The sequence below is a fragment of the Ctenopharyngodon idella genome, chromosome 3 (assembly GCF_019924925.1).
Source record: "Ctenopharyngodon idella isolate HZGC_01 chromosome 3, HZGC01, whole genome shotgun sequence".
NCBI classification, from domain to species: domain Eukaryota; kingdom Metazoa; phylum Chordata; class Actinopteri; order Cypriniformes; family Xenocyprididae; genus Ctenopharyngodon; species Ctenopharyngodon idella.
This window is the reverse complement of record NC_067222.1, coordinates 35,884,840-35,904,569: the sequence shown is the minus strand read 5'-3', so window position 1 is coordinate 35,904,569 and position 19,730 is coordinate 35,884,840. Positions and strand designations below refer to the sequence as shown.

General features: G+C 38.3%; 1 protein-coding gene across 6 annotated transcripts in view; it reads left to right on the top strand.

The window, feature by feature from the left end:
* Positions 1-19,730, top strand: part of sdk1a (sidekick cell adhesion molecule 1a) — a 331,621-nt gene that overhangs the window by 297,390 nt on the left and 14,501 nt on the right. For all 6 annotated transcript variants that reach the window (XM_051886569.1, XM_051886567.1, XM_051886566.1 and 3 more), the window contains 7 exons: positions 3,070-3,173; positions 3,911-3,981; positions 4,658-4,790; positions 9,543-9,599; positions 11,133-11,234; positions 17,612-17,727; positions 19,082-19,268. In XM_051886569.1, coding sequence (XP_051742529.1) covers positions 3,070-3,173; positions 3,911-3,981; positions 4,658-4,790; positions 9,543-9,599; positions 11,133-11,234; positions 17,612-17,727; positions 19,082-19,268 — 770 coding nt within the window. The remainder of the gene's footprint in view (positions 1-3,069; positions 3,174-3,910; positions 3,982-4,657; positions 4,791-9,542; positions 9,600-11,132; positions 11,235-17,611; positions 17,728-19,081; positions 19,269-19,730) is intronic.

Genomic DNA, 19,730 nt, shown 5'->3' with positions numbered 1-19,730 from the left:
CATATATAATTCAAATAATATTAATATATTTGGTTACACTTTATTTTAAGGTGTCCGTGTTACAGTGAAATTATATGTTTAACTACTGAGTAATAACAATTAACTACATGTACTTACTATAGGGTTGGGGTTAGGATTAGTTGCATGGTATGCATAATTTATAGTTATTACTACAGTTACTACATGTAATGTCTGTAACAAAGACACTGTAAAATAAAATGTTACCATATATTTTAATACAATTAGCGGAAGAAAGCTAATGTAGTAGGTCTGTGCAATTGTGACAACAGTAGTAATCAACAGACAATAGTAGTAATTGTTGATATATATACGTATATGTATATATAAATATATATATTCAGTTGCAAGAAAAAAATATGTGAACCACTTGCAGAATCTGTGAAAATGTGAATAATTTTAACAAAATAAGAGAGATCATACAAAATGCATGTTATTTTTTATTTAGTACTGTCCTAAGTAAGATATTTTACATAAACGTGATCCATGGCTGTTTTTTTTTGTTGTTGTTGTTGTTGTTTTTTGTTTGTTTTTGTTTTTTTGTGATGGTTGTTCTTGAGTCCTATGTTTGTCATGAGCAGTTAAACTGCCCAGTGTTCTTCAGAAAAATCCTCCAGATCCTGCAGAACTATTAAAAAAGGTTCAAACATTCACTGATACTCCAAAAGGAAACACGATGCATTAAGAGCCAGGGGGTGAAAACTTTTGAATAGGGTGAAGATGTCCAAATTTTTCTTATTTTGTTTAAATGTCATATTTTTTTCATTTTGTACTGCACTTCGGAAGCAACAGAAGATACCTGCATGTTTCCCAGAAGACAAATTAAGTACAATTTACCTTGACCTTCAAATTCAAAAAGTTTTCACCCCCCGACTCTTAATGCATCATGTTTCCTTCTGGAGCATCAGTGAATGTTTGAACCTTTTTTAATAGTTGTGTTTGAGTCCCTCAGTTGTCCTCAGTGTGAAAAAATGGATCTCAACGTCATACAGTCACTGCTGGATAGGGTTCAAATATGCAGAAGATGATTGAAAACTGAAGAATCTGCAGGACCTGGAGGATTTTTCTGAAGAACAGAACTCAGTTTAACTGCTCAGGACAAACAAGGGACTCATGAACAACAACCACAACAAACAGTCGTGGATCATCCAGCTAACCACACACAGTATTAAGAATCAATGGTTCACAAACTTTTGAACTGGGTCGTTTTAATAAATTCAGCTATCAGGATTTTTCCTGCATAGAGAATTACGAGGCGGCTGCCTCCGTCAAATTTTGTGCTGCCTCCGGCTGTCGAGTGTTGACAAAACTCAGACAGGCAGTCACATGCTCAGATACCCTTTTACCACGATTCTGTTGTGGCTTCCTGGCCTGTGTCCATTCTCAAACCGTTCCGCCCATCCCCACTGCAGAAAATGGGGTTTCGTGCCGAAAAGATCGCTTTCACTCCGGCCCTACAACTTGCTGGCCTCGAACGGAGCCGCTCAGGACATTCTGTGAGAGTGCACGAAAGTGATGCGCGGATCGCGGTTATATCCGCAGCAAATAATCCGCAGGGTCGGCTGGCCAAGTAATACAAAATAACATTCCAAGTAATTGCAGGTGGGTCGCGGGTGGATGAGAGATAAATCATTAATGTGTTGATTTTAATAAAGACACGGAACTGTCTTTTGGTAAAATGCAAGGAATGTGCATCACTCTTTTACTTTCGTTTTCAACGACAACACATTTCTATTCAGGGAAAACCAATCAAGGAAAGCATGTGCCTAGAGCACCTCCTAGTAGTCATTATATAAAACACAAAGGAAAAACCCCACATGAGATATTGCTTAAAAACTTTAACCAAAAATATACACAAGCTCAACAGAAATTATTCTAATAAGAGTGTTTTCCAACAATGATGTAATGAAACAGTGAAAATTTTAGTTTGAAGTGAGTAAAACCTGTTTATAGGCTATTAAGGAAATGTAATTTTGCCAAAGAAAAAAGGTTATTTTAGATATTTATTTAAAAGCAGCCTACTTAAGTGTCATGTGTTGTTATATTATCATGCTTAACACTGAGAATTTGAATAATTATTTTGTGATGATCAGGTGCAGATATCTAAATCAGAGAATATCATAGGTTTGGGAAGTTGGCGGGTGGATGATTTATTTTTAACAGTGTATTTGGGTGATGTTAGAGCTGATCCGCACATCTCTAGCACATAAGCCCTATAGAGTCCCCTTTAAAGTTCAGGTACAAGACTTTTTCTTTGTTCAGTTTGCACACTGAACATGGGTTGGAGCTCTTAATTTTGAACTCTCAAAGTACACCACATTAATGAATTTATCTTTAAAATGTACAAAATTTTCTTTCGGGGGAGCATGCCCCCGGACCCCCCTACAGGGACAGAGAAAACACACAATCCTGTGAGAAACACTGTATATATGATAGTGTTCTCAAAATACAAATCTTATTCTCTTAATATTAAAATACCTAAAATACGTGCTTGTAAAAGTGTTTTTTTTTCTGCCGTGATCAGGATTTTGCTACCTCCGCCTCATTTTGAGCCAGGAAAAACCCTGGCTATTTTTATGTCTTGTGGATTATATGTAAACATCTTTTATGTAAAATATCTTACTCATGACAGTACTAAATAAAATATTAAAATATTAAAAAGATATTTAAAAAAATACTTGTCCCTTATTCACTTTTTTTCAGCTAATGGCATAGCCTCATTAGGCTGCATTCGCTGAAATATTTTTCCTGCATCCCAGTTGTTCATATCATATTTCTGGGTTTATGTATTGGCATATATGCTGCTCTTATGTCTTAATATGAGCTCTCCAATAAGAAGTGTGTTGTATCTTATTTCCGTCCTCACCTCTCTGCCTCAAGTGCGTTAAGATAAAACTCTGTAATTGCCAGCGTGTGCCCTTGGGCTTCAATGGATTGTGTCCCTGACATTTATAGATACTAGCTCATACATGCACTGCTGAGCCACATCATTTGTGATGGGAAAGGTCTTTGTCCAATATGAGAGAGCTCACGAGCTGTGCAATCCCTCAGGCTGAAACCCTTCACTTCATACAAGCTGAGAATGATGGCGACTAATGACGTCGGAGACAGCAAGTACAGCCAAGAGACGAATGCAATTACCACTTTACAAGATGGTGAGTAATAATGAGCGTGTTGTATCCACTGGCTTTGGGTTGATGTGCTATTGATTCAAATAAAAGTCATAGAAGAGCTACAGTCTTATCTGTGCCATTTACTTGGAAGCTGAAGTCTTGGAACTGATTTAATTGTGTCATTATTTACTCACCCTCATGTTATTCTAAACACAGAGGAAGATTTATTTATTTATTTTTATTTAGTTTATTCAGCGGTCAACATGTTTCTCTTCAGGTTTATACATCTTAAAGTAGAAAAAAGAATGTTCTCCATATAGATGCCTTTAATGGGGTCCTTCACAAGGGGACTCTCATATTCAGGGGTCCAGGGCATCAAAAAGATTGAAAACCCCTGGTCTATATGACTCAAAACTTGCTGGAAGAGAAGATATTGGTAAATACAGCTTTCTTCCTGTTTCTCACAGAAAGCCATCATACGACATCTGAGGACTAAAGCACACAAGTGATATGATGAACCACTTTTATGGTGCTTTTTTGGTCTTTTTTGAGCTTGACACAACCAGTCCTAATTTACTCCCATTATAGTGAAAGGAACATTCTTCAAAAATCCTCCTTTTATGTTCCACAGAAGAAACAGCCGAACAGATTATGGAATGAAATGACAGCGAGTAAATAATGACAGAATTTCCTTATCTAAGAACGTATCTAACCAGATGTATTTTACTTTAACTTATTTTCAAATGGTTTTTTTGTTTTTTGTTTTTTTGTGTCTGCAGTTCCTGATGAAGCGCCCACGATTCAAGCCGTGAAACCCTCCACGACAACATCCGTGCTGGTGCAGTGGCAGGTACGCTAATGCCAGCCCACCCCGGTCAAGTGAACTCCTGACCCCCATTAAGTTTATCTGTTGGCCAGATAACAAACCGGCTCCAGCCTGAGAAGAATACCAGCATGTTGCAGGCTATCGCCAGTGAAATTACAGCCCTGTTCTGTTTAATGATCTGATTTTTGTCAATAGGTAGTCTGAGCAGCCTGCCGTGCATCGCTTAGTATTCCTTGTGCAGGTTTGCATAAATTAATGACATGCAGTATTGATACCCGCACATTTACAGAGCTCGCAGAGGGCTTTGGCAAGCCCAGGATAATTAATACCCATGCACGACAGCGATCCTGCAATCTGAAGGGATATTAATTAGTAGCTGAAACCTTTATTCACTGACCTATGAGTCCTGGATCTTCTCACTACTGTCTGTTTTATCAGCAGAACCGTAGGCCGAGTTGATTACACTCAGCTCGGAGCTTTGTTAATTACCCACTGACTGAATGGCTCAGAAATTAAATCCTCATCTTTTATTTATCTTATTCGTTTCGCGGCAAGCGTCGCACACGGACGCGCGATGGGAGATCAGTCAGCGTTGTCTGTCAGTTACAGCCGGGAAGGCTTTTTATCAGGGTGTGCCTTAATAAGGACCGTGAGAACAGCTAGTGGAATGTGACCTTTAATTTAATCTGTGCCTTTGCAGACGCCCAAGGAGGAGAGTGTGAATGGGGTTCTGGTGGGCTATCGGCTCTACTACCGTGAGCTGCAGTATGACAGCGCTCCGCAGGAGTCAAAGAGGGCCGTCAACAGCTCCTTGCTGCGCACCGAACTGACAGGTAACTAGCGGGAGGAGGCTCTCCTCTTGAACCAGAAACGTCTGCACGCAGATGTGATTTATAGCTCGAGTGCTTTTTTGAACACTTTAACCCATCCAGTTATTGAAAAAAATATATTTCTCAAGGAATCCCTCAACATTTTAAACTCACTTTTTTTGACGTGTTCTTTTGTGCAAAGATATTGTGTTTCCCAGCTACTCTCTCAGAAAAGTAGTCGAGTTTTAAAATGAAACTAGGACACAATCGGTGATAGCAAATTATCCACATTAATACCATGAATATTGCACAAATTTGAACGTCATCAAAGCATTAGGACGCACGCCCTCCCTGCAGTTAGGACAATCATTGTAAATCAATTTACAGTGGATGTTGTAATTGCTATGTGATTCTAACATGAAAAAGGGGCAATTTATTAAGAAAAATTCCAGGTGGTTCTTCAGCAAAGCATTTTTGAATATTATTTTGATTGATTGGTAATAAATCAAAATCATAATAATAATAGCATAAATATATGCCTATTAACTAAGAAAAGCTGGATCTATAATGATTGGTGGGGGAAACAATAGCATAAACGTGATCAAATAATGACAATGGTTTTTGATGAATTCTGTAATATTTTGTGATATTAGTTTTTTTGTCTTGCTTTACAATATTACATGTGTGATAAACGTTTTTTCCTGTCCATTTTGGCAAAAATACATTGCCTACAAGAAAATCATAATACCCCCTTAAAAAAGTTACTTTATTTGTCGTACAGCCTGAAATCAAAACTTTTCCAGTTTTATTTACATATACTGACTTACAACATCAAAGTAATGAAAGAAAAAGCAACAGTTCCAAAAATTTATAAAAAACGTAAAAGCTACAATAACAGGGTTGGAAAAGTCATCAGTCCCCTGATTTGATACCTTTTGCTTTAATTACGTTAATACATTGCTTTAAATATCCATTAATCTTTTTGGATATGTCTGTACTAGTTTTGCACACCTAGATTGGGGAATATTTGCCCATTCTTCCTTTCAGAATTGATCAAGTTCAGTCAAATTCTGTGTTTTGGTGTGTTTGCTTTTTGCCAAAAATAACGCTTGGAGTTCAGTCAAAAAAGGTCAATTTTGGTTTCATCCGACCAGAGTACCTGTAGTGATCAGCAGGCAGACATGAGGGTAGACTCCCCCGTTACATCAATAGTCCCCTTTCATCTGCTGTAATGAAAAGCACAGGACCCCAAAACTCACACCTCCAAGAGAAGTCCCACAAACAAGGAAATAGATGGGCTGAATATTAAGCCTGCAAAGACAATCACCCTGACCATTTGTGCATAGGAAAAATGATGACATTAACATGTCATTGAGCAGACTAATCCTATCACCAGATAGGTTTTGCCATGTGGCTTGAAGCCACAAAAGATGTATTTTCTATGGACACACAAATCTTCTCCATTTCTATTATCAGAACTGCATATACTTAATGAGTGTTGTTTGTGTACATGCAAAATATACAAACTTACCTATTAAGGTATACATGAATGCATAGGTAGTTCAACATAACCCAATGATGTTTGGACTTTATGTTTTAAGCACAATGCCTAGGTTAATCTGAAATTGGTTTGGAAAGTGAATTACGCATAGGAAATACTTTAAAGACTGTTCTAAACATGAACTTTAAGCTATGCAAATGAACCTCATGCAAGAGAGGGGCCATCCATTGGCCACCTCTGACAGCATCAGCTAATCAAAACACTGGATCTAAAAGGTGCCAATGTGCATTTTCCTCCTTCTCGGGACAGATCAAAAGGCTCGTCTCGGAGACAGAGATTTGTTTCAGTTTCTGGGTTTCTGCAGTTTACCGTACTGGTTCCAGGCTCCAGTTCCTGTTCCAGTCCCGGTTCAAGGTTCGGGTCCCAAGATGTGCTAAGCTAAGTCCAAGTCTACAGAGTTGTGAAGTTGCTCTCTCAAGACTCTGAAGCTCTAAAGAGAGAAAAAAGTAAGTTCTGCAAGAAGTGAATTTGGGAAGTTTTAAAACTGCAACGGAGACAACGACGACAAGCTTAGCCCCCCATCTTCAAAATATCTTCTGCACCAACTTCAAAATCCTCTCATCAGAGATCCTCCAGATCTGCGTGTTCCAGACTGCCTGGATCTGCACTGACTACAGAATCTAAAGATCCTTCTGTCTGCGTGTTCCAGAGAATAAGGATTGTCTGCACAGACATCAAAACCTTCAAGGATTCTTCTTCTACGTGTTCCAGGAAAAGGACCTTCTCTGTGCTCCAGGAGTTCAACGTTCACAAGTACTTCGTGTTCAAGGCTGTGAAACGGATTCCAGCTCCTTTCCTCCCACTGCAATGCTGCCCAGCTCAGCAAGTGGAAGACATAACATTTAATAACTACATTTGTGGTGCCCTCGTGTGAGGCTAGTCCAAAATCACTACACACCTTTTGCCAGATGGCATTAGAGTCTTGAAGGACTTGAAGAGAGCAGTATATTGCCGCTCACCACAGAATTTGACTAAAATTGATCAATTCTTCAAGGAATGGGCAAATATTCCCCAATCTAGGTGTGCAAAGCTAGTACAGACATATCCAAAAAGATTAATGGCTGTAATTAAAGTAAAAGGTAGCTCTACGAAGTATCAAATCCGGGGACTGTTGACTTTTACAACCCTGTTATTCTAGTTCTCCAGTTTTTTATTCATTTTCAGAACTGTTCTTTCATTTTTCTTTCATTACTTTGATGTTGTAAGGCGAAATTTGTAAATAACGCTAGAAAAGATTTTTTTTTTTTTTGTTGTTGGAATGGGTTTTGATTTCAGGCTGTATGACAAATAAAGTAACTATTTCAAAGGGGTATAATGATTTTCTATAGGCACTGTATATATATTGTATTTCCCAGCTACACTCTTGGAAAGTAAGTCAAGTTTTGAAATGAAACTGGGACACAATCTGTGATGGCAAATTTCGAAATCCACATTAATACGATGAATATTGTGCAAATTTGAACGTTATCAAAGCATTAGGACGCTTTTTCTCCCTGCAGTTGGAGAATATATTTCCGACGGATGGCTGAGCGTAGGTGAACTCATTACGCGCTCAGGCTGCGTGAGGTGCGGAATCATGAGTTTGAGCTCAAGTGTTCGAGACTGTGCGCGCCAACGGGCTCTTTTTCCGCAGCCTGGATCCGGCTGCTAAATCTCCTTTGACAAATTGGACTCAGCAGTGTTGACAGCATTTAAATGCGCAAGCCCAGAGCAGCCGAGCACGGAGGCATATTTAATTCCTTTCCCTATGTTCTGCACTGGTCAGGGCAGGAGTGCAATATCTCTCCTCTGCTCTCCACTCATCTTACATGTTAAAATCTGAGGTCTGTTAAGTGCCGAATGTGCCTCCCTGCTGAAATCACCCTAAATGCCAAGAGGAAATTACCAGAGCTATGCTCTATTTGTTCAGGCTTAACAGCTTACAGTGAAAGTTAGCAGGTACTCTAGAAGCTAACAAGGTCCCTGTCACTTTCTTAGGCATTCTGCTCAAGTCGAGTCAGTTTCTGTTACTTTATATATGCCTATGATTGTTGCTCATAATGTGTTGTCAGACAGATACAAAGATTTAGTCATTCCTCATGTGCATTTCCCCTTCATATATGTCTTCATATATTGAATAAAATATTCAGGTAATACTTTGGTATGGGGAACACATATTCACTATTAACTACAACTTTTGCCTCAATAAACTCTTAATTTACTGCTTATTAATAGTTAGTAAGGTAGTTGTTGTAGCGTTTAAGTTTAGGTATGGGGTAGGATTTAGGGCTAGCAAGCTAATAAGCATCTAGTTAAAAGTGAGAATTGTTCCCTATACTAAACTGTGTCATTTATAAAGAAATATTCCAATTTCATCAAAAGCAAAACATTTTTAAATATTATTTTGATTGGTAATCATAATCATAATAATATCCCTTTTTAACTAAGTAAAGCTGGATCAATAAAAATCATTTTTGGTGGGAAACCAATAGCACACACACGAGCAAGAATTAGCAATGGTTTTGTTGAATTCTGTAATGTTTAGCTGTTTTGTCTTACTTTACAATATTCTATTTTTGATAAAATGACAGAAATCTGTATGATAATTTTTAAATATGGTTAATATTTACAAAAAAAAATAACTAGGCTAAATTTAAAGTTTACAGCATGTAAACTAATTTTCAATCCTTTAAACTAATTTTCAAACTGAGCTCTTTATTTCTGTCAATTTAGGCATTTTATAAGTAAAGTTGAAGTGTCTGAGCTTGACTAGAAGATACTTCTGAAAGTCTGAATATGCTCTCTCGTAGAAACCCTTTTTTTAAACTACAGAGACATAGCATTTCATTTTCAAAGCTCAAAAGGAACTGTATAAAAGGACTGACCAGTGGTGCGGACATTCTGATTTTTCTTTAAATTTCCCCAAGTGATGCTGGATCAGTATATTTTTTAAAAATCTTATTAGGTCCCTAATGCACCCCAGCTTGTGATATAGTACTTTATATTGACTGTTGAATCATTTATCACTGACTCGCTTTGCTTTCTCGCGGGGTTTGATCGGAGCGCGCGCAACAGCGAGATGAGCATTGTGGAATTTCATCAATCTCTTGGAGAAGTGTGTGATGAGCAACTTTGAAAAGCAAAGATTTACTGCCATGATGAAATATCCCTTTGATTTGTGCTTTTCCATCTCCAGTAATGTATTCCTCATCAGTTGCCTTTCTCTCCCTCCACAGCCAAAAGCACTGTGAAGACTGTCAGCAATCCTTCATTAACCGAATTCGAGCTAACGCGTAAGTTTCATTTAGCCATCTTTCTCGTTTATGTCAGTCTGCCTTTGAAGTCCGAAATATTCAAACTCCCTTTGGCAAAGTGTGTAATCCCAAATACTCTTCCTGTTCAGAGAATAAGGTTTTTCCTCTAATCCATCTACTCTGACCAGGAACATTCTGGCCCCAAGATATTCTCAAAGTGAATCCCATTGCACACTGCCCGAGACCTGAGAAATGCATGTGCTCTCAGTTCTCCTATGTAAGAGTTTGATGCCATTGCTTCCCATGATACACCAAAACTATTCCATGTCCACACTGTAGGAAACAGTGGGTGGTTATCTGAGAGATGCTTTTGTTTCTACCCAGAAGAATTCTCATTCTTCTTATCTGCTGTCTCAAAGCCAAGATACACCTTTCAAGTAGTGCTGGGCGGTATACCGGTTCATATGGTATACCGGTTTCAATTTCGAGACTGATATGTGTTTTTCATAAACCGCCATACCTGTGCGTAGCTGAAACAGCTGCTGTATCTATTCAGTGGCCATGAAGCGCTATGTAGAGCGTATAGAGAGCGGACTTCTATTAACTGCATACCCTTCTTACACTAATGGAAACAACTTTATAACACAACAATAAATAACTCACAAAACTAACTCTCTTTAATACTGCAAATACCATGTAGAGCCATATGATTTCCGCGATGAAATCACAGAATCCAGTCACAAATAGAACTTACTGTATGAAGCGGAACGTCACAGAATTTGGTAATTTTTGGATGAATAAATCAAAAGTCGGGCTGCACAATGAATCAGATATCGATACGGACTAGTGTCTGTGAATATTAAAGCTAAAAAAGACTAGTATTGAAATTTGAAGTCTGAATGAATGAGCGCCACATTTTCGTCTACTACACATACTGAAGCACGCGTGACGCTCGCGATGATTTCAGTGTCTGTTGTCTCATTCACTATACACGAACTTTATCTGCAGAGCTGCTCTTAGGGTCACTTTATGAACCGTTTAATTTGATAAACCTATCGACATTTGTCGTATCATATACACAGGAAGTCAAAGGTCTTCACGACCCTGTCAAAATAAAAGTTCGGTATAACTTGAAATAACAGAAATATACTATTGTACAATCGAGTATACTTTAATTAATAGAGATAATAATAATAATAAACACCGTTTATTAAAACACACAACTTTAAAGGTCTTTATTGAAATGACAGAAATTGCACAGTGAAAATCTAGCCTACTTATTTAATTAAATTAAATTATTTGATTACATTTTAAACTAAATTGTTAGCTTTATGAACTGATTTGATTACAATTAATTTTTAATTGTCCTCACAATGTTTATGTAATATATTCCCTGTACTCCTGAGAGTAAAATATGCCAAAATAAAGGTCCAGTGCAAAAAACCATGACATACCGTGAAACCGCCAGAATCTTAAAAAAAAAATCGTGATAGAGATTTTTGGTCAAACCGCCCAGCACTACTTTCAAGTACACTTATAGATCTTCTGTTTGTAATTTTTTATTCTCATCAGAGCTGCAGAAATACAGGCGCTATGAAATTGTGATGACTGCCTACAACGTCATTGGCGAAAGCCCTCCAAGCGCTCCAGTAGAGGTGTTTGTTGGAGAAGCAGGTAAGTGATTGTGTGAAATTGAGGGCACTTTTCACATAGATATCATTCAGAAATCATGTAAAAATGCTGTCAAAATAAATTGTTTGTAAGTATATAGTCCCACAGTAGCTGTAGCTATTTTATTTTAGATTTTATTATTATTTATTCATCTTTTTATATGTTTTTGCAATATTATATGGAAACTATACAGTATATACAATCCCACCGTAGCTGTAGCTATTTTATTTGTTTATTTTTATTTTATTTTATGCTTTTAATGTTTTTGCAATATTGGGTGGGGCGGGGGGGGGAGGTGCTTGAAAAACAGCAGTCCACTAGATAGTGCACACAAACTCTTTCCGCGCTCAAGGCCAAAGGCTACTTTGAAGGACTCGCACGCTGAATTGTGCACGAGATGGAGCAGGATGCGAATGAAGTAAGGCCTATACCTGCGCCTTAAGACAACTTTTATTTTCTTCCACACACAGCACAGAGAAACAACTTTCTAATAAAGCGACCAAACTGCCTGTCAAGTGATAGACGAAACTGACAATGATTTTTGTTTTTTAAACAAATGAAAGGCAATGTGGATAAACATTCACAGCCACAATGTACAGAACACCACACAAAGATATAGAAGAAAATGAATAAAAACATTTTGGATCAATAAACCTTACTATATATATATAAATAACTGCAGAAAGGCCACACTGCAGATAGATATGCATTTCACATGTCGGCAAATCAAATTAAATTGGCTAAATTGCCTGTGCGAACAAGCTTTAACTAATCTACAGCGCAACATCAAATATATGTAGGGGAACATATATTCTAAACACAAGCCACAAATAGTTAAATTAGATAACCCAGAGTGATCAATAAATAAATTAAAATTAAAGAAATTATTAAAATAATGAAAGTATAGCCTTGTCTTTTTAACTGCAGAGACAATTAACACTAAACTGGAGTGGCAGTCTTTATAGTTAAACATTCACAGCATCCAAAAATCAAATTAGAACCAGCTAAAATGTTTTGAAATAACTTGTAGGCCTACCTGATTGAGAGGAAAAAAATCCAGTCCGGTCTGCCTGTGTCCGTGTGAGTCTTTTCAAATAGTGCGCTAGTCAACTTGTTAACGTTGTTCGGCAAAAGCGCACCACAATGTTTGTCTGCACATGATCTGTTGGCACAACTTGCATATTACGTTTTTGGATCATCTTTTACCATTTCAAAGTGCATCCAATTCTACACTTTAGATTTTTTTATTCCAGACATTGTTAAAGATTTAATCCCTGCCGCCAAGATGCTCCTCTGTCGGTCACGGATCATGGAAGTGAAACTTAAATCTGTCACAGGGGTGATTGGATTTATTCACGCACCTTAAAAATATTTATTAAAATCTTATTTCTTTTCACATTTTTATTTATAGCATTATCATAATAGGCTGTATATTAACCTATTGGGAGAGAACCGGTATGTCTATGTAAAATCAGACAGCACAGTCTCATAACACCTCTGCGAAGATTCGACTGTGAGATTGGTAGTCGAATCAGGCTCCTCCTATCGAAGCTTCGAATCGTTGACTATTCAGGGTCACCCCTAGTATATAGTCCCACCATAGCTGTAACAATTTTATTTTATTTTATTTCATTAGTTTTATGTTTTTGCAATATTATGTGAAAAACTACACAGCCATGTAATTCCATAACAGCTATAAATTCATAAAAACATTTTTGATGAAAAGTCATGGCATCCATTTCCAACTGGTCCCAAGCTTCATCCAGGCCATCCTTATTGTTGAGTCCTGGTCCTGGCTATCTACACTACAAAGCGAACGTCCCAAATCCATTTGTTTGTGCATCCGAAATAGAACATGCATCACTGTCTGGGATTTGTTGTGTGTCACGACGCATCCAGTGTATGCAGCAGCACTGATTATAATGGGTTTTATTGTCTTTTGTCTCGTTGTGTTGCGCCGCTTGTGTCCAGTGTAGACACAGTGTAAGGTATCTTGTATTTTCTAAACTTGCACAGTTTGAGAACATAACTCAACGATTATATTTTAGACTTTTGTCAAACTTAGACCAGTATGCTTCGCTGGCATCTTCCCACCAGAGGACCAGTTTAATGAGAGAGCAAATTCGTAGAAAACATCTTTGCTGCTCCACCCTGACAGATGTGGTGATGACCACTGTCGATGGATGTTCCTTTTGAGATGGAGGCCTGTGCCGTAATGCTCTCTAGGAGCAGGACAGCATGCTCTCTGTCTCGAGTCCTTCAGGGAATAAGGCATGACATGGGCTGACAGATATGAATTGTGTTCCCTTAGTGGAGTGGCACGAACATAACGACAGAGGCTAGAGCTATGGTGAGGTTCTGCTTAATGTGACAGAAAGGGCTGGGCTTGGATCAGTTTCTGTGTTTAGATCAATTAGCTTTTTCAGAAGCAATCATGATTAAAAAATTGTTTTAAAAATATTAGTTACATTTCATGATACATTTTATATTATAATGTGTTAATAGAAAATGAAATGAAACTCGTTCACAACTTAAGTAAACCAAAATGAGATCCAAGAAAGCGTTTTTTTTTTTTGTTTGTTTGTTTGTTTTTTACTCTGTTTACTTTCCTGTCCTGAATGTGGATCTTTTAAGGACTTGAGGATAACACACTAAGAGGACCACATGGATCTGGAGTGCTTGGCAATATGAAAAGATGGCTGAATAAGTGTGCTCAAAGTTGAGTTTGTTGTTTTGAGCTGTACCGAAGGCTGATATAGCTCTCTGTTCTCCCCTACCTCACAATCAGGCTCCAGCAAGCTAGATTGTACTGCTGAATTGTAAAGTGCTTTTCAAGTTGAATTCAAGTTGTTCTGTTACTAAAAACAGTCTTTTTTTTTTCCACTACATTTATTGACTTGAATAATATCCAGCTGCCTGGCTGAAGAGCCGAGTGTTCTGTCTAATGAGCTGCCAAAAGAGGCAGCCTGGATATGACATTCCAACTATTCCTCGGGAAACTGATAATTGTTGAGCTGTTTTATTAGGAACACTACAAAAGAAAGGATGTTTATCACCTACACAGTCTCAAACAAATCTATATTCATGTGGGACATCTCATATGATCAATGAAAGGACCTTTAGTGGAAAAACAATCCTCCCACTGCTAGCAAATAGATGCATTACGTCCGCATTTCAACCATACGCTAAAAAGTATCGAACGCAGGCAAATTGCTACAAATGCGAACTGTCGTTTGTGCTGTTTAATTCCGCTCCAGTCGTGCTAACAGGCTGACACTGCACAGACAGGATGTCGTCAAGGCTCTTGCTCACCGCACAGTTTTGCATTTCACCTAATCATTGCCAAGATTATTTATGAAATTCTAAACAGCATTGCTCTAGTAGTGCCACAGTATTAATAAAAGCAGTCGTGGTGAGAGTTTTGGCAGGACAGGGTGTGTGTGTGCATTTTCTTTTTACCTCTTTCACCTCTTTGCAGCATTTTTGGCCTCCTCTCATAAGGGGTTTAATGAAGCAGTAAATATGAATCTGTCATAAAGAACTCAAGCAGCTGGCGGAGCAGGCAGGGTTATCAACATCAGGTTATTAACAGCATCATTAGAAGGGGCCAGGCGTGGAGATTACTCCCAGCAGCAGGAGGGGGACAGCCAAACAAACAAATGAATTTCCCTCTGATTAACGTCAGGTTGGCTACATCTGAAGATACTCTGAGAGGGATCAGAGAGCGGGCATGAAGGGTGCTTTGCCCTTAAAAGCCTTCTGCCGTTCTATGGCCATGCTGGTGTTAAAATGCAGAATCAGCAGACGATTTTAAACCCTAGTGAGCTGCCCACCTAGAGAGCATTTATCATCATAGGTCCTCCTGATGGGAGGGTTGTTCCAAAAGGTGGGTAGCAACCTTATGCTGTTTTATAAAAGACCTAATTTTGTCCAAATTCTAAGGAAACATCACAATCTCAGAATGCACTGCTACAAACAGTGAAAAAATAATCCACACTTGCAAAAATTTCTACGTAATCGCTCATTTTTCTACAGAGACACTGTCCGACAGCAGTTAAAGGATTAGTTTACTTTCAAATGAAAATTAGCCCAAGCTTTACTCACCCTCAAGCCATCCTAGGTGAATATGACTTTCTTCTTTCTGATGAACATAATCAGAGTTATATTAATAAATATCCTGACGCCTCCAAGCTTTATAATGGCAATGAACGGGACCAATGAGTATAAAGCTCAAGAAAGTGCATACATCCATCATAAACGTACTCCACACGGCTCTGGGGGGTTAATCAAGGCCTTCTGAAGCGAAGCGATGCGTTTTTGTAAGAAAAAATCCATATTTAACAAGTTCTGAAGTAAAATATCTAGCTTCCACCAGAGCGCCTTCCATATTCAACTTACGAAGAAAGTGTAAAACTCTTGCAGTTCAAAACGCTTACGCTACGTCCTATGCCTTCCGTATTCAACTTATGAAAAACGTTGCGTCAGTTATGCTTTTTTTGTAAGTCGAAGGCGGTCTGGACAAGACAAGAAAATTAATTATTTGTCAAGTTTGAATGATGGTTTAGTAATTTTTGACAGTGTGAGTGAGTTTAATTTGTTGATAGATCGATTGTTAATCTAGTTTAGGATTTAATGCACTGAGCTCTGCAGTCACAACACTCTACAACAGCTGAATGTTACTTATAATTATCTTAATTCTTTATAGATATGGTCTGATGTGCAGTCTACCAATGACTTTAGAGCGACAGCACTAGGAACGCCCACAAAGACTTCACAGTACAGAGACTAGCAACATGCAGCGACAAAGTCGCTAGCAGTGTGAACAGGGCTTTATCCTTTAAAGACATCATTAAAATGTTTCCCATGTTATCATTTCCCATGTTGCTGTACAGAAAATGCAACTAATCAAAGATTCGAAACAAGCAAAAAGTGTCAAAAGAACACTTTTGCTCCGCCCACTCCCATGAATCGCCACAAATGACTTAATCGAGTTGGTCTCCCTTCTCTTAAAATACTTAAATATTTGAATATAATAATAATACATATTTTACAATAAACTTAAAATATATATTTTTATATATATTCTCAACATTTTTACATGAGTAGCTTTATATTTCTCCATCATTTTTAATCTGATTCTGCTGTTCGCAATGCTTCATGGGATTGTAGTTTTTTTCCCTCACTAAAGCCGTTATGTACACAGTCTTGTACTTTTGTATTTTTGTCTGATTTTCAAATGCTTTTTTGCTTCGAATCAAAGTTTGTAATGTTATGATTCCCCTCGTAGTTGGTTGGCTTGGTTCATGGCTTATAACACTTTAACAAAGACTTTTTTTAAATCCCTATGGGAGAAATTATTGAAAAACATACTTCTGGAACCAGCACATCTGAAAAAGTGGGCGGGCACTGTTGCACTCTATATAGAGTGTTCCAAATCACTCAAAATGTTCGGTTTTTAGTTAGGATGCTGCTATGTAGACAGGAAGACAGCTCTCTTAGATGCTGGAACAGAGCTTTTCTGTGCTTTATTACAACAGCTCATTCAGTCAAGTCTCTCGAACCCCACTGTCCACAGCTGTAATTCATTCCCGCTCATAAAAAATTCAGCCCGCTTTACTACACGTAAACCCAACTTTTAAGCCCCTAAAATAGACGAGCTGTCATGCTCTCAGAGTTAGCTCTGCTTTCAGGTTTGGTCTTATTAAATTCGCTTTTTTTATTATTGCTGTCTGGGGTAGCTGCATCTGTTGCTGTGATTTATGATGGAAAGGGCTTATGTATTCCTCGCCTCTTTAATGAATGACATTTAACGGAGACACAACAGAGGGCGGCAGTCACACTGGAGTCAGTGTTCATATGATATCACTTTTCCCACTGGTACTGGTTCTCATTCAGTAACTGATGCTAGCCGGGTTTCCACTTTGTGTTTACACTGACTTAAAAGGGTTCATCAATTACTCACCCTCATGTCGTTCCAAATCCAAGACTTTTGTTTATCTTCAGAAAGCAAATGAAGATATTTTCAATGAAATCTGAGAGACACCTCCATTGAAAGTCTATTCACCCAAAATATGATCAGCTTTTATTCATATATTTTCTGTGGATCACAAAAGAAGATACTTTGTTTAAAAAAAAAATGTTGGTAACCAAACAGTTTTGATGCCCATTGACTTTCATTGACAAAAAATGTTCCTCAGAAGTAAGAAAATCAGACAGATAGGCAGTTTAGAACAAGTGGAAACATGGGGAATGGATTGGGCACCAGCCCCAAAGCAGCATGAGCGCATCTTTTTTGCAGGGCACAGTCGACGTCTTTTGTAGTGGTTAGCTGGAGGGATTGAGTGTGATGTATTTACTGTATCTCCTCTGCTCTTTCTTAGCCCCCTCTGTGGCCCCTCAGAACATCCAGATCAACACTTTGTCATCCACACAGCTGGAGGTTCAGTGGGAGCCACCCCCTGCCGAGACCCAAAATGGCATCATTCAGGGATATAAGGTGACACCCCCAAACCACCCACCTTGTCCAATCTCTCTCATACTTTTATTATCTGTCCTCTTTTTCTCCTCCCCTCTAACTCTACTGTCATTTCAAGCTCTTTAGGCTGGAAGAATAGCTACAATCTGTTTCTTTCGTCTTCATTTTCTTTCCTTGTATTCTCCACAGATTTACTGTATTAGATTATGGCGTTAGACAGTATCTTTTATAAAACCCATGCATTAATGATCATGGGTGAGGGGTTAAGTGAATATCTGCTGAAATATACATGAAGTTGATATAATATAAAAATGTCCTGGCAGTAATATGGAATATTCATGTTAATCCAGAAATCCTTGTTGTTTTTATTGAATACTTCAGTTCTGCATGATCAGTGAAGAAACTATAAGCCCACTGCTCATTTCATCTCTTCATTAAAGAGTTCGTATGGTTATTTGTTTAATATAACTATAGTGGATGACATAAATTAGATTTTTAAACAAATGGTTGTGGTAATGAATGATGATTGGTCAATACAGCTCACATAAAGACTAAATATTTACCTGCTTCCCAGAGGTCCCAGACAGATGAAAAATAAGATTTTATTAAATTATATAAAAATGTTCCACACATTGGTACACCAGTGCTATTATTAAAAGTTATTATGTTTAATATTAAGTCTTTTTTCCTTTTTTAAATAAAATCTTATGTCTATCTGTATGTCTATCCATCCATCTGTCTGTCTGTCTGTCTATCTGTCTCTATCCGTCTGTCTGTCTGTCTATCTATCTGTCTGTCTGTCTGTCCATCCATCTCTATCTATCTATCTGTCTGTTTGTCTATCTGACAACTCTCTCTATCCGTCTGTCTGTCTGTCTATCTATCTATCTGTCTCTATCCGTCTGTCTGTCTGTCTGTCTATCTATCTGTCTGTCTGTCTATCCATCTGTCTGTCTGTCTGTCCATCCATCTCTATCTGTCTATCTATCTGTCTGTCTATCTATCTGACAACTCTCTCTATCCGTCTGTCTGACTGTCTGTCTGTCTATCTATCTTTCTGTATGTCTGTCTAGCTGTCTGTCTATCGTCTTTCTGTCCGTCTGTCTATCTATCCGTCTGTCTGTCTGTCTGTCTGTCTATCTGTCTGTCTGTCTATCATTGGTCCCTGGTTTGGCTAAGAATCTGAATGGGGTCCATGGGTCTCTAAAAGTTGAAAATCCTTGATGTAATGCAGTGTAGTTAAAGTGTCCAAGTACTTCTTAGGGCTGCTTTACATTGTGAATACAGTCACAGCTGAAAGGCATGCAGGATGCTGTGCTTTGTGCCAGACAAGGCTTAATTCTATACACTCCATCTATGTCTTCATTGCCTGTAGATTATTTACTGGGAGATGGACAGTCAGAATGAAACAGAGAGAGTTAAGATTCTCTTCCGGCCTGAAACTAACATGAGACTGAAGAACCTGACCAGCTACACATACTACATGGTCAAGCTGTCTGCCTTCAATGCTGCGGGAGACGGTCCGTTCAGTGAGCCCAGGAGGGGGCGCACTCTTCAGGCAGGTGAGTGTCTGCACAAATCATCCTAATCGCCATTAAACTCCCATTCAGAGCCGATCACAGAGCCCCCCTCTGACCTGAGCACAAACCGTTACAACTTTAAAGGCTAACCTATAAATCTGACCACAGACAGCGCGCCAAGGGCAACATGTCCACTTCCATATTGTGTTCTTGTCCATGCATGAAAACCAGGTCGACACATGATCATATTTTGGAGCATGTGGCGTTATATCATTGTTGCATCATTCACATTAGCAATTCATGTGTTCTGCATTAAATCATTCACTCCATAAATGTTGTCGGAATGAATTACGCACAAGCGGGGAATGATTTGACCTCAGGCTCCACCTCACTGTAATGACGAGGAGGGGCTCGTTACCCACAAGTCACCTTAAAAAAACAATTTGAAAATTATTCAAATGGTCTTGATGTGACCTCATTTGTTCAAACAGAGGAAACTCACCA